The sequence below is a fragment of the Peromyscus leucopus genome, chromosome 8b (assembly GCF_004664715.2).
Source record: "Peromyscus leucopus breed LL Stock chromosome 8b, UCI_PerLeu_2.1, whole genome shotgun sequence".
Lineage (NCBI taxonomy): Eukaryota > Metazoa > Chordata > Mammalia > Rodentia > Cricetidae > Peromyscus > Peromyscus leucopus.
Window position 1 is genome coordinate 99207709 of NC_051086.1, and position 25000 is coordinate 99232708.

A 25000-nucleotide genomic window follows, 5' to 3' on the forward strand; every position below is an offset into this window, starting at 1 on the left:
GTAGATTATATATCGGGCTTCTTGATTCCTGAGAAATCCATTCAACCTGTCCAAGTTCCTCTACATTCCCCTTTCTCAGGAACCATTTACTGCAGGAAGAAACTCCGAGAATCCCCCAAAAGTGCCCCTTCACAGGCAGAGGGTGAAGCTGGAAGGAAGACAGTCTCTCAGCTCCTCTGGTCCCAATGTTCTCCATGTCTGCACTCATTCTCCCCTAGTGGAGTCTCCATTGTTTACAGAACCCGAATTAGTGCATCTCTTTAAGGGCCGGGTGGGGCGGGGGCTGAAGGTGATGAACTGCTCTGTTGTTCCAGTATTTTTCTATTCTGAGAGAGGGTCTTGTGTAGCCCACGTTGACCACAAACTCACTGAGTAGTAGGGATTCAATTGAATGACTGATCTTCCTGACTCTGCCTCTCCAGCACTGGGATTACAGGCTCCCATCCCCACACCCAGCTTCCTGTTCTGGTTCTCAGTTTTGTTTCCCCCTCATAAAAGCTTCCCTCCAACATCCTCTGTGGGTTCATAGTGAGGAGTGTGGAACTAAATCCCACTGGTGTCTCTAGTTCCCCTCAGCAGAGGCAACTCTCCACAGGGTCCTTCAAGCATCTGTCTTTCTAGAACTTTCCATCTCTCTATTCCTCAGAGAAGACTGTCCAGTTGCCTGTCTGGGTGACAGTGTGGGAATGACTGGGCCAGGCAGACAGAGTCCCACCACTCTGTGTCTGTCCCCAGAAGGATGGAAGACAAGGAGGCAAAAGGTGTCACTGAGGCAGGAAGGGACCTGGAGACAAGTGTCTTGTCACTGACACTTAAACTCTCCTCTGCAGGAAGACTGGCCTCAAGTTTGAAAGTGCCAAACAGCCCCAATGCACCATGGGAAGGCCTGGGGAGGGAAGTCCTGACCAGGACTTGGTGGGGCCATGGGGCTTGTAGGCTGTCACACAGCGGTCCTCTCTGTCCCTAGGGACCCTTGTGCAGCAGAGCTGCAGAGGTTTCAGTGGGGAGGACATGGAGTGGAGGTCACTGGACAGTCTGTGTTTCCATCCTTTGTTCCTGTCACAGGCTCTAGCCCCGAGAACAGAGCACATACCCTGGGGTCCCCCACATCCTCACCAGTGCACACTCAGCCCAGCGTGACCACAGAGGACACAACTCCTGGTCCCAGCCTACAACCCCGGTGAGGACCCTGAGGGCTCTGGACTGTGGGTGGGGGTGATGCTGAGAGGGTGGACGTAGAAGGGTTTGGATCTCCCTCCTTGGGCATCTCCTGCATCTTCCAGTCCCACACTGACCTGGGGAGTGTCTTGTGAACAACAGTTGCTCATCTACAGATTGGGGCACAGCAATGACACCCAGACCCAGACCTGCTGAGATGGAGTTAGTTTCCTGTCAAGAGGTTACAACACAAACACACCCAGGGTCTGGGGAGACCGCTCTGCTGGTAAAGGATCTGAGTTCGAACCTCAGCACCCACATGTTGGGTATGGTGGCATACACTTGAATTACCTGAGCTGTGGAGATGGAGACAGGAGGATCCCTGAGACTCACTGGGCAGCCAGCCTAGCCTACTTGACAAGTTCCAAGCCAATGTGAGATCCTGTCAATTAACAAGATAGATGGATCAGGTGTGGTGACTCATACCTTTAATCCAGCACTTGGGAGGCAAAGGCAGGCCACTCTATGAGGTGAAAATCAGCCTGGACTTCGTAACAAATTTCATTCTAGCCAGAGCTGCTTAGTGAGACGGGTCCCAACACCAACATAACAGGGTGATGATTCTTAAGGATTGACACTCAAGGTTATCCTCTGGTCTCCACGTTCATGCACACACATGTGCACCTACACACACACACACACACACACACACACACACACACACACACACACATACACACACCAGCAAATTAATTAATTTTATTTAATCATAATTAATTAATGAAAATAAACACAGCCTGTACTGGTCTGTAGTGGCACAAGCATTTAACCTCAGTACTTGGAAGGTAGAGAAATGTGGATCTCTGTGAGTTCAAGGCCATCCTGGTCAACATAGTGAGTTCCAGGACAGCCTGGGCTACATAACAGAGAAACCCTGTCCGCCTCACCCCCCCCCCAAAAAAAAAAAACATGAGTAAATAGCAAAATAACAAAATAACAAATAAGAGCCACCAGGAGGAAATAGGGGAACTCAATTTAGAAGAGAGTTGGGGTCTGGGTGGAGGAGGCACCACCTGCCTTAATAGAGGCCTTAGGAGTGGAGGTCCATGGAGAGACTGACCAGATTCACAGTTCCAGGCTACTTTTTGGGCTCAGTCACACAGCTCAGTCAGGCAGGGTTCTTTGTCCTTGTCCCTGAAAAGAACACCTTGGACACACACCTGGGTACAGAGACAGGCACACAGTACAGGGCATCATCCCCACCTTCAGGGAATGAGCTTATTGTGACCTTTGTCCCCACAGGTCCCTACAAAGCAGCATCTTCTTCCAGCTCCTGGTCTTTCTGGAGGTGCCCCTGCTCCTGAGCATGCTCAGTGCAGTCCTCTGGGTGAACAGGCCTCAGAGGTGCTCTGCGAAGAAGCAGCATTGCCCCGATTATGAGAATCAGTGAGGTCTGTTGACATCAAAGCTCTGTTCATGTCCCTGGACACAGCACTTCTGGTGGCAGAGGACAACAAATAAAACTGTGTTCCTGAGAATACTCTGAGATTTTTTTTTTAGAAGACTCTTTGTGCTGTGTCAAACACATAGAAGAATGTGCCCAATAAATACATATACATACATTTAATAGAATATCTTTACTTTGCTCTGGATTTCTATTTAAGCTGTATAATTTTGATGAACAGAAATATTACCAGAATATTCTTCTTTACTGACATAGGAAAATAAAGGTATTCTCAGTCTCAAAAACAACCTTTTACATATCTTGCAAAGACCGTAGAACTAGTCCAAAACAGACTAAGCTGCCCCTTCAGAATGTACACAGACTAATTCCCAGATGTTGTTCATTGCTGAATCAAGGCCAGGCTGTTTCCATCAAGACTCAGTCCTTGCAGTAGTTCCCTCTCTGCTGCTGGGGCATACGGTACCCTGACAGCTCAAGGTTCAGCCGATGTTTCATGTCTGGGACCCTCACCCACTGAGAGCTACGTGCATGGGTCAATGTGCCATTACCAGCCTAGGAGAAACTAAGTGGCTTATCTTGTGTGTTGAGAATGGGTAGCACGCTGAAAATGTGACTTATAATTGTCCAGAGTTTGGCCGAGAGGGAGCAGCAGCATCGGTGTGAAGAGAGAAAGCTGTGTAGAGCTATGTGAGAGCTGCTGCAGAATGTGTGTGTGTGTGTGTGTGTGTGTGTGTGTGTGTGTGTGTGTTGAGAGATGGAGAAGAAGCATGATAGAAGTGTGAGGAAGTGAATGGTTCAAAGAGTAAAGAGCGAGGAAATCATTTAGGTGTGTGTGTGTGTGTGTGTGTGAGAGAGAGAGAGAGAGAGAGAGAGAGAGACAGAGAGAGACAGAGACAGAGACAGAGACACACACAGAGAGAGAGAGAGAGAGAGAGAGAGAGAGAGAGATGTAGCTAGAGTTTTCCTGCCTTGCCCACAGTCAGAGCAAATCTTTGTCACCCGCCAGTTCCACAGCCACTCAGACCCAACCAAGTAAACACAGAGACTTATATTGCATACAAACTGTATGGCCATGGCAGGCTTCTTGCTAACTGTTCTTATAGCTTAAATTAATCCATTTCCATAAATCTATACCTTGCCACGTGGCTGGTGGCTTACCGGTGTCTTCACATACTGCTGGTCATGGCGGCAGCAGGCAGTGTCTCTCTGCCTCAACCTTCCGCTTCCCAGAATTCTCCTCTCTCCTTGTCCCACCTACTTCCTGCCTGGCCACTGGCCAACCAGTGTTTTATTTATTGACCAATCAGAGCAATTTGACATACAGACCGTCCCACAGCAGAGAGAGAGCTGTGTGGAGGAGCTGTGCCTAGGAGCTGTGTAAGGTGCTGTGTGGAGAGAGGGCTGTTTAGATGATGCTTAGCTGTGGCTGTGTGGAAACAAGGAAGATGAAGCTGCCTAGAAAAGAGAAGGAGAAGAGAAATGTATGTCAAAGAAATTGTGTAGCCATGTGAAAAGATGTATGTCTGTAAAGATATGCAGCTCTATGCAGCAGTGTGGAAATATGTAGCTGTGCAGAGACAGAAGGAGTCAGAGGCCATTAATTGGTTATTAAGATTAAGTAAAAGAGAAAGTTAACATCAGAAAGCATGTGTGTTTCCTTATTTCACCAGTAAGAGATGATTAAAACTTATTTCTAAATACACTCAGATAGAAACAGTCTAACCCATGCCGCCTTAGTGGATTCTCTTGCATTACCCTGGAGGTGGCCTTGGAGCAGGCTCTCCAGAAGGCCCCCAATACCTTCATTCTGCTCGGTCCCAGCACCGCACAAGTCCCCATGGGGAATAAATGAGAAGAGGAATACAAGACGTGACAATGTGTTTACCATCCATGTTCACCACCTGGGGGGTTAACAAGACCCAAGATGCAAAGAGGAGACTGGCCAAGCATTCATCAGAATTGTCCCATGAACCTCCCACTCACAATGAACTCAAGAGGGTTTCACTGTGAGCAACAAGGCACATATGATGTGGGATTCACAAGAGTGAAGGAGGTGGTTCCTCTCCTAACAGAGATGAAGCAAAGATGGACAGATCTCAAGTCAGCTCAGGAAGTGGCTTGTTACAGAGGATGGACAGCATGAACAAAAAAGGAAATGCTCTCCAGGGCTGGCCATAGGTGGGAAGGTTGTGAAGCCCTTAGCTGAGGGCTGGGGGACAGGTGACATCCTCAATCCATGGCTGTGGATGTGCCCCTAACTGGATTGACAGGAACCTGTGCCCCTGAGTCCTGGACCATCTTCAGAGCACTTCCTGTACCAGTTCATCTGGAGCCTCTCAGGGGAGCAGGAAGCAGAGGACAGAAAGGAGAACTCGGCATGTGAACACTGGACTTTCTAGAAGGACACTGCCCCTCCTCCTCTGGGCTTGGTGTGGGCAGGAGACATCAGAGCTGAAGAAATGACCCCAGGAGTGATGGGAGTGTGGCTGCCTTCAGCCCTGCTCCTCTTGCAGGTCCCAGGTGAGCACAGGGATGGGGGTGGGGTGGGGTTACAGCTCTGAAAGGGGAACTCCTGGAGTAAGTGAAAGGGCAGGACAGGGGGATGGGAGGTGGGAGAAAGCAGCCAGCAGAGGAAGATGGGCCCAGAGTGAAGACAAGGAGTGGGGGTGGGCAGGAGTGGCCAGTGTCACCTCACAGGTGCTGTCAGGAATCAGTGCACAGTACAGTCATGACTACCACACCTGAGACAGTCAGGACCTGCTGAGAGGGTTAGCTGAGACAGACATTGTCATAAAAGCACACAATCTTATTGTGTACACACATGTATTTGCATGTATATGTGTGTGCATACCAAACATACACAATCACTGATTCTCACAGAGACATACACTTCCATATGTACATAGGTAAAATTTCTCTCTCTCTCTCTCTCTCTCTCTCTCTCTCTCTCTCTCTCTCTCTCTCTCTCACACACACACACACACACACACACACACACACACACACACACGTGTTGTTTCCTCCTGGGCCCGTCCTTTCTCCAGGGACAAGCCCCCTCTCCGCCCCCTCTTCAGGACAACACAGGTGTTCACCTCAGTCCTGACTCCTGGCTCTGACACAGCCTGTCTTCTTTCTCAATGCTTTCTCCAGAGCAGACAGCTCCCTAAGACCTGACCAAGGGAGGTCTGACCCCCATCCAGCTGTGAGGGTGCAGAATTGGGGCTTGTGTTTTCCAGGCTGTGTCCCTCTGCTTGGCCCCAGCAAGGTGACGGGCACTGTGGGGGCGTCCCTGAGTGTGCAGTGTCAGTACGAGGAGAAATACAAGGCTAATGACAAATACTGGTGCAGAGTGTCATTGCTACCACAATGTAAAGTGATTGTCAGGACCGAGCCTCAAAAGAAGCTTGGAATGGCCAAGTGTCCATCAGGGACCATCCAGCCACCCTCACCTTCACAGTGACCTTGGAGAACCTCACCCTGGAGGATGCAGGCACCTACAAGTGTGCAGTGGAAATACCATTTATAAATGGCTCCTTATGGGAAATCGATCCCACCTTGGGGATCGATGACTTCTTCAAAGTTGTGGTGTCCGTGGTCCTAGGTAAGCTCCCTTCATGTCAGGGCATCCTGAGTCCAGGTCAGTCAGTCCCTCATGAAGGAAGGAAGCCAGATACAATAGCATGGAGAGCTTGGTGAATCAGTGACTCAGGACACAGGGAGTATGAGTCCACATGTGCCATTGTGAGAGTATGTGTGGTAAGTGTGATAGTGTATGTACACCAATACATGTGTGTACCGGTACACACAGGCACAATAGGGAAACTTAGTTCTTAGAATCTCTCTTTTTATTACATTTATTTATTTATTTATTTAGGTAGGTAGGTAGGTAGGTAGTGAGTTAGTTAGTTAGTTACTTAGTTGAACTAGCCCATGGTGTGTTTCATTCTGAGAACTGGCACTTAGTTCTCCCTCCACAGTGTGGTCCTGGGGCTCAAACTCAGGTCTTCAGGTTTGACAAGCAGAGACTTTATTCACTGAGCTATCTCATCAGCTGACCTGTGTGTCCCATGTGACAGTCTCATGCCAGCGACAAGCCCTGAACCACTGGCTCTTTGTGACTTCCTGTCCTGATAGCAGACAAGTCCTCTATCCCAGGTCTCACTTGGTCCTGTCCCCATCTCATGTGGGAACAGAACCCAGAGTATCTGCTCCCCTCTCTCAAAGCCTATTCTGGCCTGGGACTGAGTGGACACTTCCCTTCCATGGAGGTCCCAAGGTGCCAGCCTCATCAAAGTGGTTCTGGGGCTTCTGAGAGGAACCAGAGACACAAGAAGGGTAGATTATATATTGGAATTCGTGATCCCTGAGGATTCCATTTAACACCTCCAAGTTTCCCTGCATCCTCCTTTCCCAGGAACCATTTACTGCAGGAAGAAACTCAGAGAATCCCCCAAAAGTGCCCCTTCCCAGGCAGAGAGTGAAGCTGGATGAAGACAGTCTCTCAGCTCCTCTGGTCCCAATGTTCTCCATGTCTGCACTCATTCTCCCCTAAAGGATCCTCCCTTGTTTACAGAACCTGAATTAGTGCATCTCTTTAAGGGCCGGGTGGGGTGGGGACTGAAGGAGATGAACTGCTCTGTTGTTCCCAGTATTTATCTTTTCTGAGAGAGGGTCTTGTGTAGCCCAGGCTGGCCACAAACTGTAGTGTGTAGTTGGGATTCATCTTGAATGACTTAACTTCCTGACTCTGCCTCTCCAGCACTGGGATTACAAGCTCCATCCCAACACCCAGCTTCCTGTTTTTGTTCTCAGTCTTGTTTCCCCCTCATATAAGATTCCTTCCAACATCCTCTGTGGGTTCATAGTGAGGAGTGTGGAACCAAATCCTGCTGGTGTCTCTAGTTCCCCTCAGCAGAGGCCACTCACCACAGGGTCCTTCAAGTATCTGTCTTTCTAGAACTTCCCACCTGGCCATTCCTCAGAGAAGACTGTCTAGTGGCCTGTCTGGGTGACAGTGTGGGAATGACTGGGCCAGGCAGACAGAGTTCCACCACTCTGTGTCTGTCCCCAGAAGGATGGAAGACAAGGAGGCAAAATGTGTCACTGAGGCCAGAAGGGACCTGGCACCAAGTGTCTTGTCACTGACACTTAAACTCTCCTCTACAGGAAGACTGGCCTCAAGTTTGAAAGTGCCAACCAGCCCCAGTGCACCATGGGAAGGCCTGGGGAGGGAAGTCGTGACCAGGACTTGGTGGGGCCATGGGGCTTGTAGGCTGTCACACAGTGGTCCTCCGTGTCCCAAGGGACCCATTGCAGCAGACCTGCAGAGGTTTCAGTGGGGAGGACATGGAGTGGAGGTCACTGGGACAATCTGTGTTTCCATCCTTAGCTCCTGTCACAGGCTCTAGCCCCAAGAACAGAGCAAATACCCTGGGGTCCCCCACATCCTCACCAGTGCACACTCAGCCCAGCGTGACCACAGAGGACACAACTCCTGGTCCCAGCCTACAACCCCGGTGAGGACCCTGAGGGCTCTGGATTGTGGGTGGGGGTAATGCTGAGAGGGTGGAGGTAGAAGGGTTTGGATCTCCCTCCTTGGGCATCTCCTGCATCTTCCAGTCCCACACTGACCTGGGGGAGTGTCTTGTGAACAACAGTTGCTCATCTACAGATTGGGACACAGCAATGACACCCAGACACAGACCTGCTGAGATGGAATTAGTTTCCTGCTTACTTCATAAACATACACAGAGCCTGAAGAGATGGCTTTACTGGTACAAGATCATAATTTTGAGCCTCAGCACCCGCATGTCGGGCGCGTTGGCATATACTTGAAATACCTGAGCTGTGGAGGTAGAGACAGGGTGATCCCTGAGACTCACTGGGCAGCCAGCCTAGCCTACTTGACAAGCTCTAGGCCAATGTGAGATCTTGTCAATTAACAAGATAGATGGATCAGGTGTGGTGACTCATACCTTTAATCCAGCACTTGGGAGGCAAAGGCAGGTCAGTCTATGAGCTGAATATCAGCCTGGACTTCATAACAAATTTCATTCTAGCCAGAGCCACAGAGAGACCTGTCCCAACATCAACATAACAGGGTGATGATTCTTGAGGAATGACACCCAAGGGATTCCTCTGGTCTCTACGTTCATGCACATACATGTGCACCTACATACACACACAGTCACACACACATACACACATACACAGACACAAAACACCAGCAAATTAATTAATTTTATTTAATTCATAATTAATTATTGAAAATAAATACAGCCACTGGTCTGTAGTGGCACAAGCATTTAACCTCAGTACTTGGAAGGTAGAGAAATGTGGATCTCTGTGAGTTCCAGGTCATCCTGGTCAACATAGTGAGTTCCAGGACAGCCTGGGCTACATAATAGAGAAACCCTGTGCCCCTCACCCCCAAAAATCATAAGTAAATAGCAAAATAACAAATAAGAGCCACCAGGAGGAAATAGGGGAGCTCAATTTAGAAGAGAGTTGGGGTCTGGGTGGAGGAGGCAGCACCTGCCTGGATAGAGGCCTGAGGAGTGGAGGTCCCCGGAGAGACTGAGCCAGACCCACAGTTCCAGGCTACTTCTTGGGCTCAGTCACACAGCTCAATCAGGCAGGGTTCGTTGTTCTTGTCCCTGAAAAGAGCACCTTGACACACACCTGGGTAAAGAGACCAACACAGTGCAGGGCATCATCACCACCTTCAGGGAAGGGAGCTTATTGTGACCTTTGTCCCCACAGGTCCCTGGTGAGCAGCATCTACTTCAAGCTCCTGGTCTTTCTGGAGGTGCCCTTGCTCCTGGGCATGCTCAGTGCTGTCCTCTGGGTGAACAGGCCTCAGAGGTGCTCTGGGAAGAAGCAGCATTGTCCCGATTATGAGAATCAGTGAGGTCTGCTGACATCAAAGCTCTGTTCATGTCCCTGGACACAGCTCTTCTGGTAGCAGAGGACAACAAATAAAACTGTGTTCCTGAGAATACTCTAAGATTTTTTTTTTAGAAGACTCTTTGTGATGTGTCAAACACATAAAGGAATGTGCCCAATAAATACATATACATACATATTTTAATAGAACATCATTACTTAGCTGTGGATTTCTGTTTAAGCAGTTTAATTCTGATGAACATAAATATTACCAGAATATTCTTCTTTACTGACATAGGAAAGTAACAGTATTCTCAGTCTCAAATACAACCTTTTACATATTATGCGAAGACCTTAGACCTAGTCCAAAGCAGACTAAGCTGCCCCTACAGAATGTACACAGACTAATTCCCAGATGTTGTTCATTGCTGAATCAAGGCCAGGCTGTTTCCATCAAGACTCAGTCCTTGCAGTAGTTCCCTCTCTGCTGCTGGGGCATACGGTACCCTGACAGCTCAAGGTTCAGCCGTTTGTTTCATGTGTTGGCCCCTCACCAACTTAGAGCTACATGCGTGGGTCAATGTGCCATTACCAGCCTAGGAGAAACTAAGTGGCTTATCTTGTGTGTTGAGAATGGGTAGCACACTGAAAATGTGACTAATAATTGTCCAGTTTGGCCGAGAGGGAGCAGCAGCGTCGGTGTGAAGAGAGACGGCTGTGTAGAGCTATGTGAGAGCTGCTGCAGAATGTGTGTGTGTGTGTGTGTGTGTGTGTGTGTGTGTGTGTGTGTGTGTGTGTGTGAGAGAGAGAGAGAGAGAGAGAGAGAGAGAGAAACAGAGACAGAGAGACAGAGAGAGACAGAGAGACAGAGAGAGACAGAGAGAGAGAGAGAGACAGAGAGAGACAGAGAGAGAGAGAGAGAGAGAGAGAGAGAGAGAGAGAGAGCTGTGTCTAGGAGCTGTGTACGGTGCTGTGTGGAGAGAGGGCTGTGTAAATGATGCTTAGCTGTGGCTGTGTGCAGACAGGAAGATGAAGCTGCCTAGAAAAGAGATGGAGAAGAGAAATGTATGTCAAAGAAATTGTGTAGCCATGTGAAAAGATGTGTGTCTGTAAAGATTTGCAGCTGTATGCAGCAGTGTGGAGATGTGTAGCTGTGTGGAGACAGGAAGAGTCAGAGCCCATTAATTGGTTATTAAGATTAAGTAAAAGAGAAAGTTAACATCAGAAAGCATGTGTGTTTCTTTATTTCACCAGTAAGAGATGATTAAAACTTATTTCTAAATACACTCAGATAGAAACAGTCTAACCCATGCCGCCTTAGTGGATTCTCTTGCATTACCCTGGAGGTGGCCTTGGAGCAGGCTCTCCAGAAGGCCCCCAATACCTTCATTCTGCTCAGTCCCAGCACTGCACAAGTCCCCATGGGGAATAAATGAGAAGAGAAATACAAGACGTGACAATGTGTTTACCATCCATGTTCACCACCTGGGGGGTTAACAAGACCCAAGATACAAAGAGGAGACTGGCCAAGCATCCATCACGGTTGTCCCATGCTCCTCTCACTCACAATGAACTCAAGAGGGTTTCACTGTGAGCAACACAGGCACATATGGTGTGGGATTCACAAGAGGGAAGGAGGAGGTTCCTCTCCTCACGGAGATGGGGCAAGATAAGATGGACAGATCTCCAGTCAGCTCAGGAAGTGGCTTGTTACAGAAGATGGACAGCATGAACAAAAAAGGAAATGCTCTCAAAGGCTGGCCATAGGTGGGAAGGTTGTGAAGCCCTTAGCTGAAGGCTGGGGGACTGGTGACATCCTCAATCCATGGCCAGGGATGTATCCCCTCATTGGGAGTGATGGGAACCTGGGCCCCTGAGTCCTGGACCTTCTTCAGAGCACTGCCTGTACCAGTTCATCTGGAGCCTCCCAGGGGAGCAGGAAGCCACGGACAGAAAGGAGAACTTGGCATGTGAACACTGGGCTTTCTAGAAGAACACTGCCCCTCCTCCTCTTGGGCTTGGTGTGGGCAGAGGACAACAGAGCTGAAGAAATGACCCCAGGAGTGATGGGAGTTTAGCTAGAGTTTTCCTGCCTTGCCCACAGTCAGGACAAATCTCTCTCACCCGCCAGCCCCACAGCCGCTCAGACCCAACCAAGTAAACATAGAGACTTATATTGCTTACAAACTGTATGGCCGTGGCAGGCTTCTTGCTAACTCTTCCTATAGCTTAAATTAATCCATTTCCATAAGTCTATACCTTGCCACGTGGCTGGTGGCTTACTGGCGTCTTCACATGCTGCTGGTCATGGCGGCAGCTGCTGTGTCTCCTGCCTTCCTGTCCTTTTATTTCTCCTCTCTGTTAGTCCCGCCTATACATCCTGCCTAGCCATGACCAATCAGGTTTTATTTATTGACCAATCAGAGCAACTTGACATACAGACCATCCCACAGTACAGCCAAGTGCAGACCATCTCAGACACCTGCACTCAGGCCCATGGTCCTAATCATCTTCTATGCAGACCTGCTGGGTAACGCCACAAAGAAACCAAGAAGGGCTCCCACAGGACATACAGAACATCCCATAGCATGGGAGTGTGGCTGCCTTCAGCTCTGCTCCTCTTGCAGGTCCCAGGTGAGCACGGGGATGGGGGTGGGGTGGGGGTTACAGCTCTGAAAGGGGAACTCCTGGAGCAAGTGAGAGGGCAGGATGGGGGATGGGAGGTGGGAGAGAGCAGCCAGCAGAGGAAGATGGGCCCAGATTGAAGACAAGGAGTGATGGGGGTGGGGGGCAGGAGTGGCCAGCATCACCTCACAGGTGCTGTCAGGAATCAGTGCACAGTACAGTCATGACTACCACACCTGAGACAGTCAGAACCTGCTGAGAGGGTTAGCTGAGACAGACATTGCCATAACACCACACAATCTCTATTGTGTAGACACATGTATTTGCAAGCATGTGTGTGCGCATACTAAACATACACACAAGCACTGACTCCTGCATAGAAACATGTCACACCCACAGAGACATACACATGATATGTACATAGGTAAAGACTCCCTCATTCCCTCTCTTTGTTCTCTCTCTCTCTCTCTCTCTCTCTCTCTCTCTCTCTCTCTCTCTCTCTCTCTCACTCACTCACTCACTCACTTTCTCTCTCTCCTCTCTCAAAATGAGGATGTAGCTCTCAGTTATGGCTCCACAACCTTGTCTCCCATGCCTGCCACCACACCATGCTTCCCGCCATGATAATAATGAACTAATCCTCTGAAACTGTAAGCAAGCCTCCAATGACAAGCTTTCTCTAATATGAGTTGTGGTCATGGTGTCTCTTCACAGCAGTAGAGTAGTGACTAGGACAGATACCAAGCATAGATTATGGCAGTGGAGTCCCCAAGTGAATACACAAAGCAGATTATTTGTTCTTGTTGAGCTGATATTGAGTTGAGCATAAAGAAACAAAGGACACAGGCAAAATTCAGACAGACACCCTGAAGATGTATATGTGAGAGGGCAAGAACTGGAGAAAGAAAATTTCTGCATTGTCTGTTAATAGGGATTGGAAACGAATGGAATAAGTATGATTGCCCAGAGGAGAGCCCCAGGCCAATGAAGAGCAAGTACCAATGTCCCCCTAAATGTTAACACAGCCTCTAGATACCAACATATATCAGAGAGGTGCAGATGCCTCTATGGTTAGGTGCATCACTTGGCTCCAGGAAGCATTCTCTTGCCTTCCTCGCCAACATGAGAGGGAAATGGACCTCCAGCATTAGGAACTGAGTTGTCAGAAAGGAGAGACCTGAGGTTTTTCTTCATTCCCCCTCCCAACACCCAACACCTACCCACAATAATGACAACAGGCCCATGTCTAGATACGGGGCCATGACATACGAAGACAGAGTGGTCAGGTAGAGTGGCTGATGACCATACTTTCTGCACTCAAGGAATGGAGGGTTTCTGTGAGTTCAAGTTCAGCTTGAAATAGTGCATTCCAGCACATCCTGGGTTCCAATGTGAGATACTGTCTCAAATAAACAAGGTCTGACACATATCTCAGTTGGTAGAGTGCTTGTCTAGCATGCATGAAGCCCTGGGTTCAATCCCGAACACAGCATAAATGGCATGTGGTAGATCACACCTATAATAACCTAGATTCTGGAAGTAGAAGCAGGAGGATCAATTCAATGTCATCCTTAGTTGTATAGAGCCAGATTGAGCTAGAGATCTGCCAAAAACAAACAAACAAACAAACAGAACAAGATGAAAGAGGAGAGAGAGCTGTGACCTACAAGTCTGTACCCTTTGTGGGGACTCAGTATCAACATAAACTCTGATTAAGGTATCAGGATCACAGTGTTTGCTGAACCAGCTGTGTGAAGCCAGAAATAGTGCCAGAGACCCCATGGACTAAGAGCAAGCTATGGAAGGCTAAGCTGAATTTTGGAAGGAGATGGTTCCTTTGTGCTCACAGGGAAGGAGAAGGAGAAGATTGACAGCCCTCACGTCCACTCAGGAAGTGGCATGTCACAGAGGGTGGAGCAGCCATAACAAAAAAGGAAATAATATCCAGGGCTCTGCCAGGAGTGGGAAGGTTGTAAAGCACTTAGCTGAAGGCTAAGGGACAAGTGGCATTCTCAATCCGTGGCAGTGGCTGTGGCTGTGCCCCTAACTGGATTGACAGGAACCAGTGCCCCAAGGCCTGGATCATCTTCAGAGCACTTCCTGTACCAATTCCTGTGGAGCCTCCCTGGGGACCAGGAAGCAGAGGACAGAAAGGAGAACTTGGCATGTGAACTCTGGACTTTCTAGAAGGACACTGCCCCTCTCCTCCTGGGCTTGGTGTGGGCAGGAGACATCAGAGCTGAAGAAATGACCCCAGGAGTGATGGGAGTGTGGCTGCCTTCAGCTCTGCTCCTCTTGCAGGTCCCAGGTGAGCACAGGGATGGGGGTGGGGTGGGGGTTACAGCTCTGAAAGGGGAACTCCTGGAGTAAGTGAAAGGGCAGGACAGGGGGATGGGAGGTGGGAGAGAGCAGCCAGCAGAGGAAGATGGGCCCAGAGTGAGGACAAGGAGTGAGGGGTGGGCAGGAGTGGCCAGTGTCACCTCACAGGTGCTGTCAGGAATCAGTGCACAGTACAGTCATGACTACCACACCCGAGACAGTCAGGACCTGCTGAGAGGGTTAGCTGAGACAGACATTGTCATAACACCACACAATCTCTATTGGGTATACACATATATTTCCATACCAATGTGTATAAGCACTGATTTCTGCACAGATACATGTTACACCCACAGAGACATACACACACATATATACATATGTAAAGACTTCTCCCACCAGCTCTTTGTCTCTGTCTGTTTCTCCCTCTCTTTTACACACGCACATGCACTCGCACTCACACACACACAAACACACATATGTTGTTTCCTCCTGGGCCCTTCCTTTCTCCAGGGACAAGCCACCTCCCCTCTTCAGGACAACACAGGTGCTCACCTCAGTCCTGACTCCTGGATCTAACAAAGCCTGTCCCCTTTCTCGATCCTTCCTTCCTTCCTTCCTTCCTTTCAGATTTATTCATTTATTTTGTATACAGTATTCTGTTTGCATATATCCCTGCATGTTAGAAGAGGGCACCAGATCTCATTACAGATGGTTGTGAGCTACCATGTGGGTGCTGGGAATTGAACTCAGGACCTCAGGAAGAACAGCCAGTGTTCTTAACCTCTGAGCCATCTCTCCAGCCCTTGATGCTTTCTTGAGACCAGACAGCTCTTTAATAGATAACTAAGGGAGGTCTGAACCCCACCCAGCTTTGAGTGTGCAGAATTGGGGCTTGTGTTTTCCAGGCTGTGTCCCTCTGCGTGGCCCCAGCAAGGTGACAGGCACTGTGGGGGCATCCCTGAGTGTGCAGTGTCAGTACGAGGAGAAATACAAGAATAATGAGAAATACTGGTGCAGAGTGTCGCTGCTACCATCATGTAAAGAGATTGTCAGGACCAGAGCCTCAAAAGAAGCTGGGAAAGGCGGAGTGTCCATCAGGGACCATCCAGCCAACCTCACCTTCACAGTGACCTTGGAGAACCTCACCCTGGAGGATGCAGGCACCTACAAGTGTGCGGTGGACATACCGTTTATCAAAGGCTCCTTCTGGGAAATCGATCCCACCTTGGGGATCAATGACTCCTTCAAAGTTGTGGTGTCCGTGGTCCCAGGTAAGCTCCCTTCATGTCTGGGCACCCTGAGTCCAGGTCCGTCATTCCCTCACAAAGGAAGGAATCCAGATACAATAGTATGGTGAGCTTGGTGAATCAGTGACTCAGAACACAGGGTGTGTGAGTCCACTTGTACCATTCTGAGAGCATGTGTGGTATGTGTGATAGTGTATGTAAACCAATATCTGTGTGTGCGTGTACACACAGGCACAATGGGGAACCTGAGTTCTTACAAACTCTCTTTTTATTACATACATACATTTATATATTTAGTTAGTTAGTTAGCTAGTTAGTTAGTTAGACTAGCCCTGGTGTGTGTCAGTCAGAGAACTCGCACTTAGTTCTCCCTCCACAGTGGGGTCCTGGGGCTGTAACTGAGGTCATCAGGCTTCACAAGCAAGGTCTTTCCCCACCGAGCTGTCTCATCAACCAATGTTTGAGATTCTCTGTGTGTCCCATGTGACAGTCTGAGGCCCAGAGACAAGCCATGGATCAGTGGCTCTTTGTGACTTCCTGTCCTGATAGGAGACAAGTCCTCCCTCCCAGGTCTCATTTGTTCCTGTCCCCATCTCATGTGGGAACAGAACCCAGCCTATCTACTCCCCTCCTTCAGAGGATGCCCTGTCCTGAAACTGAGTGGACACTTCCCTTCCATGGAGGTCCCAAGGTGCCAGCCTCGTCACAGTGGTTCTGGGGCTTCTGAGAGGAACCAGAGACACAGGAAGTGTAGATTATATATCGGGCTTCTTGATTCCTGAGGAATCCATTCAATCCGTCCAAGTTCCCCTATATCCTCCTTTTTCAGGGACCATTTTCTGCAGGAAGAAACTCAGAGAATCCCCCAAAAGTGGCCTTCCCAGGCAGAGGGTGGAGCTGGATGAAGACAGTCTCTCAGCTCCTCTGGTCCCAATGTTCTCCATGTTTGCAGTCATTCTCCCCTAATGGAGCCTCCCTTGTTTATAGAACCGAATTAGTGCATCACTTTAAGGGCCGGGTGGTGGCGGGGACTGAAGGCGATGAACTGCTCTGTTGTTCCCAGCATTTTTCTTTTCTGAGAGAGGGTCTTGTGTAGCCCAGGCTGGCCACAAACTCACTGTGTAGTAGGGGTTCATCTTGAATGACTGATCTTCCTGACTCTGCCTCTCCAGCACTGGGATTACAGGCTCCCATCACCACACCTAACATCTGTTCTGGTTCTCAATTTTGTTTTTCCCTCATAAAAGCTTCCCTCCCACCAACATCCTCTATGGGTTCATAGTGAGGAGTGTGGAACCAAATCCTGCTGGTGTCTCTAGTTCCCCTCAGCAGAGGCCAATCTCCACAGGGTCCTTCAAGCATCTGTCTTTCTAGAACTTTCCATCTGGCCATTCCTCAGGAAAGACTTCCCAGTGGCCTGTCTAGGTGACAGTATGGAATGACTGGGCCAGGCAGACAGAGTCCCACCACTCTGTGTCTGTCCCCAGAAAGATGGAAGACAAGGAGGCAAAAGGTGTCACTGAGGCCAGAAGGGACCTGGCACCAAGTGTCTTGTCACTGACACTTAAACTCTCCTCTGCAGGAAGACTGGCCTCAAGTTTGAAAGTTCCAATCAGCCCCATTGCACCATGGGAAGGGCTGGGGAGGGAAGCCCTGACCAGGACTTGGTGGGGCCATGGGGCTTGTAGGCTGTCACACAGCGGTCCCCCGTGTCCCTAGGGACCCGTGTGCAGCAGACCTGCAGAGGTTTCAGTGGGGAGGACATGGAGTGGAGGTCACTGGGACAGTCTGTGTTTCCATCCTTAGCTCCAGTCACAGGCTCCAGCCCCGAGAACAGAGCAAATACCCTGGGGTCCCCCACATCCTCACCAGTGCACACTCAGCCCAGCATGACCACAGAGGACACAACTCCTGGTCCCAGCCTACAACCCCGGTGAGGACCCTGAGGGCTCTGGACTGTGGGTAGGGGTAATGCTGAGAGGGTGGAGGTAGAAGGGTTTGGATCTCCCTCCTTGGGCATCTCCTGCATCTTCCAATCCCACACTGACCAGGGGGAGTGTCTTGTGAACAACAGTTGCTCATCTACAGATTGGGACACAGCAATGACACCCAGACCCAGACCTGCTGAGATGGAGTTAGTTTCCTGCCTACTTCATAAACACACACAGAGCCTGAAGAGATGGCTTTACTGGTACAGGATCTGAATTCGAGCCTCAGCACCCACATGTCAGGCAGGGTGTCATATACTTGAAATACCTGAGCTGTGGAGGTAGAGACGGGGTGATCCCTGAGACTCACTAGCCAGCCAGCCTAGCCTACTTGGCAAGCTCTAGGCCAATGTGAGATCCTGTCAATTAACAAGATAGATGGATCAGGTGTGGTGACTCATGCCTTTAATCCAGCACTTGGGAGGCAAAGGCAGGCCAGTCTATGAGCTGAAAATCAGCCTGGACTTCATAACAAATTTCATTCTAGCCAGAGCTGCATAGTGAGACCGGTCCCAACACCAACATAACAAGGTGATGATTCTTGAGGAATGACACCCAAGGGATTCCTCTGGTCTCCACGTTCATGCACATACATGTGCACCTACATAAACACACATTCACACACACATACACACATACACAGACACAAAACACCAGCAAATTAATTATTTTTATTTAATTCATAATTAATTAATGAAAATAAATACAGCCACTGGTCTGTAGTGGCACAAGCATTTAACCTCAGTACTTGGAAGGTAGAGAAATGTGGATCTCTGTGAGTTCCAGGTCATCCTGGTCAACATAGTGAGTTCCAGGACAGCCTGGGCTACATAATAGAGAAACCCTGTCCCCCTAAACCCCCCCCCCAAAGAAAACATAAGTAAATAGCAAAATAACAAATAAGAGCCACCAGGAGGAAATAGGGGAGCTCAATTTAGAAGAGAGTTGGGGTTTGGGTGGAGGAGGCAGCACCTGCCTGGATAGAGGCCTGAGGAGTGGAGGTCCCCGGAGAGACTGAGCCAGACCCACAGTTCCAGGCTACTTTTTGGGCTCAGTCACACAGCTCAATCAGGCAGGGTTCGTTGTTCTTGTCCCTGAAAAGAGCACCTTGACACACACCTGGGTAAAGAGACCAACACAGTGCAGGGCATCATCACCACCTTCAGGGAAGGGAGCTTATTGTGACCTTTGTCCCCACAGGTCCCTGGTGAGCAGCATCTACTTCAAGCTCCTGGTCTTTCTGGAGGTGCCCCTGCTCCTGATCATGCTCAGTGCTGTCCTCTGGGTGAACAGGCCTCAGAGGTGCTCTGGGAAGAAGCAGCATTGTCCTGATTATGAGAATCAGTGAGGTCTGTTGACATCAAAGCTCTGTTCATGTCCCTGGACACAGCTCTTCTGGTAGCAGAGGACATCAAATAAAACTATGTTCCTGAGAATACTCTGAGATTTTTTTTTAGAATACGCTTTGTGATGTGTCAAACACATAAAAGAATGTGCCCAATAAATACATATACATACATTTAATACAATATCTTTACTTAGCTGTGGATTTCTGTTTAAGCTGTATAATTCTGATGAACATAAATATTACCAGAATATTCTTCTTTACTGACATAGGAAAATAAAGGTATTCTCAGTCTCAAAAACAACCTTTTACATATCTTGCAAAGACCTTAGAACTAGTCCAAAGCAGACTAAGCTGCCCCTACAGAATGTACACAGACTAATTCCCAGATGTTGTTCATTGCTGAATCAAGGCCAGGCTGTTTCCATCAAGACTCATCCTTGCAGTAGTTCCCTCTCTGCTGCTGGTGCATACGGTACCCTGACAGCTCAAGGTTCAGCCGGTTGTTTCATGTCTTGGATTCCTCACCAACTTAGAGCTACGTGTGTGGGTCAGTGTGCCATTACCAGCCTAGGAAAAACTAAGTGGCTTATCTTGTGTGTTGAGAATGGGTAGCACGTTGAAAATGTGACTTATAATTGTCCAGAGTTTGGCCGAGAGGGAGCAGCAGTATCGGTGTGAAGAGAGACGGCTGTGTAGAGCTATGTGAGAGCTGCTGCAGAATGTGTGTGTGTGTGTGTGTGTGTGTGTGTGTGTGTGTGTGTGTGTGTGTGTGTGTGCTGAGTGAGAGATGAAGAAGCATGACAGACGTGTAAGGAAATAAATGGGTGAAAGGGTGAGTGAGTGAGTAAAGAGCGAGGAAATCATGCGGAAGTGTGTGTGTGTGTGTGTGTGTGTGTGTGTGTGAGAGAGAGAGAGAGAGAGAGAGAGAGAGAGAGAGAGAGAGAGAGAGAGAGAGAGAGAGGGAGAGAGAGAGAGAGAAAGCTGTGTGGAGGAGCTGTGTCTAGGAGCTGTGTAAGGTGCTGTGTGGAGAGAGGGCTGTTTAGATGATGCTTAGCTGTGGCTGTGTGCAGACATGGAAGATGAAGCTGCCTAGAAAAGAGATGGAGAAGAGAAATGTATGTCTAAGAAATTGTGTAGCCATGTGAAAAGATGTATGTCTGTAAAGATTTGCAGCTGTATGCAGCAGTGTGGAGATGTGTAGCTGTGTGGAGACAGGAAGAGTCAGAGGCCATTAATTGGTTATTAAGGTTAAGTAAAAGAGAAAGTTAACATCAGAAAGCATGTGTGTTTCCTTATTTCACTAGCAAGAGATGATTAAAACTTATTTCTAAATACACTCAGAAAGAAACAGTCTAACCCTTGCCAACTTAGTGGATTCTCTTGCATTACCCTGGAGGTGGACTTGGAGCAGGCTCTCCAGAAGGCCCCCAATACCTTCATTCTGCTCGGTCCCAGCACTGCACAAGTCCCCATGGGGAATAATGAGAAGAGGAATACAGGACATGACAATGGGTTTGCCATCCATGTTCACCACCTGGGGGGATAACAAGACCCAAGATACAAAGAGGAGACTGGCCAAGCATCCATCAGAATTGTCCCATGAACCTCCCACTCACAATGAACTCAACAGGGTTTCACTGGAGCAACAAGGCACATATGGTGTGGATTCACAAGAGTGAAGGAGGTGGTTCTTCTCCTCACGGAGATGGAGCAAGATAAGATGGACAGATCTCAAGTCAGCTCAGGAAGTGGCTTATCACAGAGGATGGACAGCATGAACAAAAAAGGAAATGCTCTCTAGGGCTGGCCATAGGTGGGAAGGTTGTGAAGCCCTTAGCTGAAGGCTGGGGGACAGGTGACATCCTCAGTCCATGGCCAGGGATGTGTCCCTCACTGGGATGATGGGAACCTGTGCCCCTGAGTCCTGGAGCATCTTCAGCGCATTTCCTGTACCAGTTCATCTGGAGCCTCCCAGGGGAGCAGGAAGGAAAGGACAGAAAGGAGAACTTGACATGTGAACACTGGACTTTCTAGAAGGACACTGCCCCTCTCCTCTTGGGCTTGGTGTGGGCAGGAGACATCAGAGCTGAAGAATTGACCCCAAGAGTGATGGGAGTGTGGCTGCCTTCAGCTCTGCTCCTCTTGCAGGTCCCAGGTGAGCACGGGGATGGGTGTGTGGGGGGGGGGTTACAGCTCTGAAAGGGGAACTACTGGAGCAAGTGAGAGGGCAGGATGGGGGATGGGAGGTGGGAGAGAGCAGCCAGCAGAGGAAGATGGGCCCAGAGTGAAGAAAAGGAGTAGGGGTGGGCAGGAGTGGCCAGTGTTACCTCACAGGTGCTGTCAGGAATCAGTGCACAGTACAGTCATGACTACCACACCTGAGACAGTCAGGACCTGCTGAGAGGGTTAACTGTGACAGACATTGTCATACCACACAGTCTATATTGTGTAGACACATGTATTTGCAAGCATGTGTGTGCGCATACCAAACATACAGAGAAGCACTGACTCCTGCATAAAAACATGTCACACCCACAGAGACATACACATGATATGTACATAGGTAAAGACTCCCTCATTCCCTCTCTTTGTTCTCTCTCTCTCTCTCTCTCTCTCTCTCTCTCTCTCTCTCTCTCTCTCTCACACACACACACACACACACACACACACACACACACACACACACACGTGTTGTTTCCTCCTGGGCCCTTCCTTTCTCCAGGGACAAGCCCCCTGCCCGCCCCTTCTTCAGGACAACACAGGTGCTCACCTCAGTCCTGACTCCTGGGTCTAACAAGGCCTGTCTCCATTCTCAATGCTTCCTCCAGACCAAAAGTTCTCTAAGAGCTGACCAAGGGAGTCCTGACCCCCATCCAGCTGTGAGGGTGCAGAATTGGGGCTTGTGTTTTCCAGGCTGTGTCCCTCTGCATGGCCCCAGCAAGGTGACAAGCACAGTGAGAGAGTCCCTGAGTGTGCGGTGTCAGTACAAGTAGGAACACAAGAATAAGAAATACTGGTGCAGAGTGTCGCTGCTACCAACATGTAAAGAGATTGTCAGGACCAGAGCATCAAAAGAAGCTGGGAATGGCCGAGTGTCCATCAGGGACCATCCAGCCACCCTCATCTTCACAGTGACCTTGGAGAACCTCACCCTGGAGGATGCAGGCACCTGCATATGTGGAGTGGATATACTGCTTTTTGATGACTCCTTGAGGGAGATCCATCCCTCCTTGGGGATGGATGACTTCTTCAAAGTTGTGGTGTCCGTGGTCCCAGATAAGCCCTCTTCATGTCAGGGCATCCTGAGTCCAGGTCAGTCATTCCCTCATGAAAGAAGGAAGCCAGATACAATAGCATGGTGAGCTTGGTGAATCAGTGACTCAGGCCACAGGGAGTGTGAGTCCACATGTGCCATTGTGAGAGTATGTGTGGTAAGTGTGATAATGTATGTACACCAACACATGTGTGTGCATGTACACACAGTCCCAATGTGAAACCTGACTTCTTTAGAAACTCACTTTCTATCACATTTATCTATCTATCTATCTATCTATCTATCTATCTATCTATCTATCTATCTATCCATCCATCCATCCATCTCTATCTATCTATCTATCTATCTATCTATCTATCTATCTATCTATCTATCTAGTTAGTTACTTGGACTAGCCCTGGTGTGTGTCAATCAGAGAACTGGCACTTAGTTCTCCCTCCACAGTGTGGTCCTGGGGCTCAAACTCAGGTCTTCAGGCTTGGCAAGCAGAGACTTTATCCACCGAGCTATCTCATCAGCCCCTGTAGGAGACTCTCTGTGTGTCCCACCTGACAGTCTCAGACCTAGAGACAAGCCCTGAACCACTAGCTCTTTGTGAATTCCTGCCCTGATAGCAGACAAGTCCTCTCTCCCAGGTCTCACTTGGTCCTGTCCCCAACTCCATGTGGGAACAGAACCCAGCCTATCTGCTTCCCTCTCTCAAATGCTGCTCTGGCCTGGGCCCAAGTGGACACTTCCCTTCACTGGAGGTCCCGAGGTGCCAGCCTCATCACAGTGGTTCTGGGGCTTCTGAGTGGAACTAGGGACACAAGAAGAAGGGTAGATTGTATTTTGGGGTACTTGATCCCTGAGGAATCCATTCAACACCTCCAAGTTACCCTACATCCTCCTTTTCCAGGAACCATTTACTGCAGGAAGAAACTCAGAGAATGCCCAAAAAGTTCCCCTTCGCAGGCAGAGGGTGAAGCTGGATGAAGACAGTCTCTCAGCTCCTCTGGTCCCAATGTTCTCCATGTCTGCAGTCATTCTCCCCTAATGGAGCCTCCCTTGTTTACAGAACCCGAATTAGTGTATCACTTTAAGGGCTGGGTGGTGGCGGGGGCTGAAGGCGATGAACTGCTCTGTTGTTCCGGGTATTTTTCTATTCTGAGAGAGGGTCTTGTGTAGCCCAGTTTTTGTGTAGCCAAAAACTGTAGTGTGTAGTTGAGATTCATCTTGAATGACTGATCTTCCTAACTGCCTCACTGGCACTGGGATTACAGGCTCCCATCCCCACACCCAGCTTCCTGTTCTGGTTCTCAATTTTGTTGCCCCCTCATAAAAGCTTCTCTCCAACATCCTCTGTGGGTTCATAGTGAGGAGTGTGGAACCAAATCCCACTGGTGTCTTTAGTTCCCCTCAGTAGAGGCCACTCTCCACAGGGTCCTCCAAGCATCTGTCTTTCTAGAACTTTCCATCTCTCTATTCCTCAGAGAAGACTGTCCAGTTGCCTGTCTGGGTGACAGTATGGGAATGACTGGGCCAGGCAGACAGAGTCCCACCACTCTGTGTCTGTCCCCAGAAGGATGGAAGACAAGTAGGCAAAAGGTGTCACTGAGGCAGGAAGGGACCTGGCACCAAGTGTCTTGTCTCTGACACTTAAACTCTCCTCTACAAGAAGACTGGCCTCAAGTTTGAAAGTGCCAACCAGCCCCAGTGCACCATGGAAAGACCTGGGGAAGGAAGCCCTGATCAGGACACAGTGTGGATATTGGGGCTTGTAGGCTGTCACACAGTGGTCCACCATGTCCCTAGGGCCCCTTGTGCAGCAGACCTGCAGAGGTTTCAGTGGGGAGGACATGGAGTGGAGGTCACTGGGACAGTCTGTGTTTCCATCCTTTGCTCCAGTCACAGGCAACAGCCCCGAGAATAGAGCAAATACCCTGGGGTCCCCCACATCCTCACCAGTGCACACTCAGCCCAGCGTGACCACAGAGGACACAACTCCTGGTCCCAGCCTACAACCCCGGTGAAGACCCTGAGGGCTCTGGACTGTGGGTGGGGGTAATGCTGAGAGGGTGGAGGTAGAAGGGTTTGGATCTCCCTCCTTGGGCATCTCCTGCATCTTCCAATCCCACACTGACCTGGGGGAGTGTCTTGTGAACAACAGTTGCTCATCTACAGATTGGGACACAGCAATGACACCCAGACCCAGACCTGCTGAGATGGAGTTAGTTTCCTGTCAAGAAGTTACTACACAAATAGACCCAGAGCCTGAAGAGATGGCTTTGCTGGTAACGGATCTGAGTTCGAGCCTCAGCACCCACATGTTGGGCATGGTGGCAAACACTTGAATTATCTGAGCTGTGGAGGTGGAGACAGGAGGATCCCTGAGACTCACTGGGCAGCCAGCCTAGACTCCTTGGCAAGCTCTATGCCAATGTGAGATCCTGTCAGATAAGAAGATAGATGGATCAGGTGTGGTGACTCATGCCTATAATCCAGCACTGGGAGGCAAAGGCAGGCCAGTATCTGAGTTTAAGACCAGCCTGGAATACACAGCAAAGTCCATTCTAGCCAGAGCTGCAATGTGGGACCTGTCTCACAATAAACACAACAAGGTGATGATTCTTGAGGAATGACATCCAAGGTTATCATCTGGGCTGCACATTCATGCACACACATGTGCACCTGGATACACACACTTGA

The 25000-nt window shown here is 49.3% G+C and overlaps 2 protein-coding genes and 1 pseudogene across 4 annotated transcripts in view; all 3 read left to right on the forward strand.

Moving 5' to 3' along the window:
• The window catches only part of LOC119086987 (CMRF35-like molecule 6), a 13489-nt gene extending 10709 nt beyond the window's left edge, over positions 1–2780 (forward strand). The window contains exons 5-6 of the mRNA XM_037201195.1: positions 1066–1180; positions 2461–2780. Of these exons, the coding sequence (XP_037057090.1) occupies positions 1066–1180; positions 2461–2608 (263 nt within the window). The 3' untranslated portion in view covers positions 2609–2780. The remainder of the gene's footprint in view (positions 1–1065; positions 1181–2460) is intronic.
• Positions 2781–4692: 1912 nt separating this feature from the next.
• LOC114690489 lies at positions 4693–9623 on the forward strand (annotated as a pseudogene).
• A 4455-nt stretch (positions 9624–14078) lies between these two features.
• LOC114690500 (CMRF-35-like molecule 4) lies at positions 14079–19126 on the forward strand. Of its 3 annotated transcripts, none has more exons than XM_037200804.1 (4): positions 14079–14441; positions 15361–15726; positions 17509–17635; positions 18891–19126. In XM_037200804.1, the coding sequence occupies exons 1-4, from the start codon at positions 14381–14383 to the stop codon at positions 19036–19038; spliced, it is 702 nt and encodes a 233-aa protein (XP_037056699.1). In that variant the 5' UTR covers positions 14079–14380; the 3' UTR covers positions 19039–19126. The 3 variants fall into 3 exon arrangements, with proteins under 3 accessions (XP_037056699.1, XP_037056700.1, XP_037056701.1); XM_037200805.1 differs by having other exon boundaries at positions 17515–17635; XM_037200806.1 differs by having other exon boundaries at positions 17521–17635.
• The last annotated feature ends 5874 nt before the right edge of the window (positions 19127–25000 follow it).

Excerpts from the sequence above, each read along its gene's own strand:
- LOC114690500 (XM_037200804.1), top strand. The coding sequence starts at position 14,381 with ATGACCCCAGGAGTGATGGGAGTGTGGCTGCCTTCAGCTCTGCTCCTC. Across the intron at positions 14,442-15,360 it reads GCTCCTCTTGCAGGTCCCAG|GCTGTGTCCCTCTGCGTGGC; the intron begins GTGAGCACAGGG and ends TGTGTTTTCCAG. Across the intron at positions 15,727-17,508 it reads TGTGGTGTCCGTGGTCCCAG|CTCCAGTCACAGGCTCCAGC; the intron begins GTAAGCTCCCTT and ends TTCCATCCTTAG.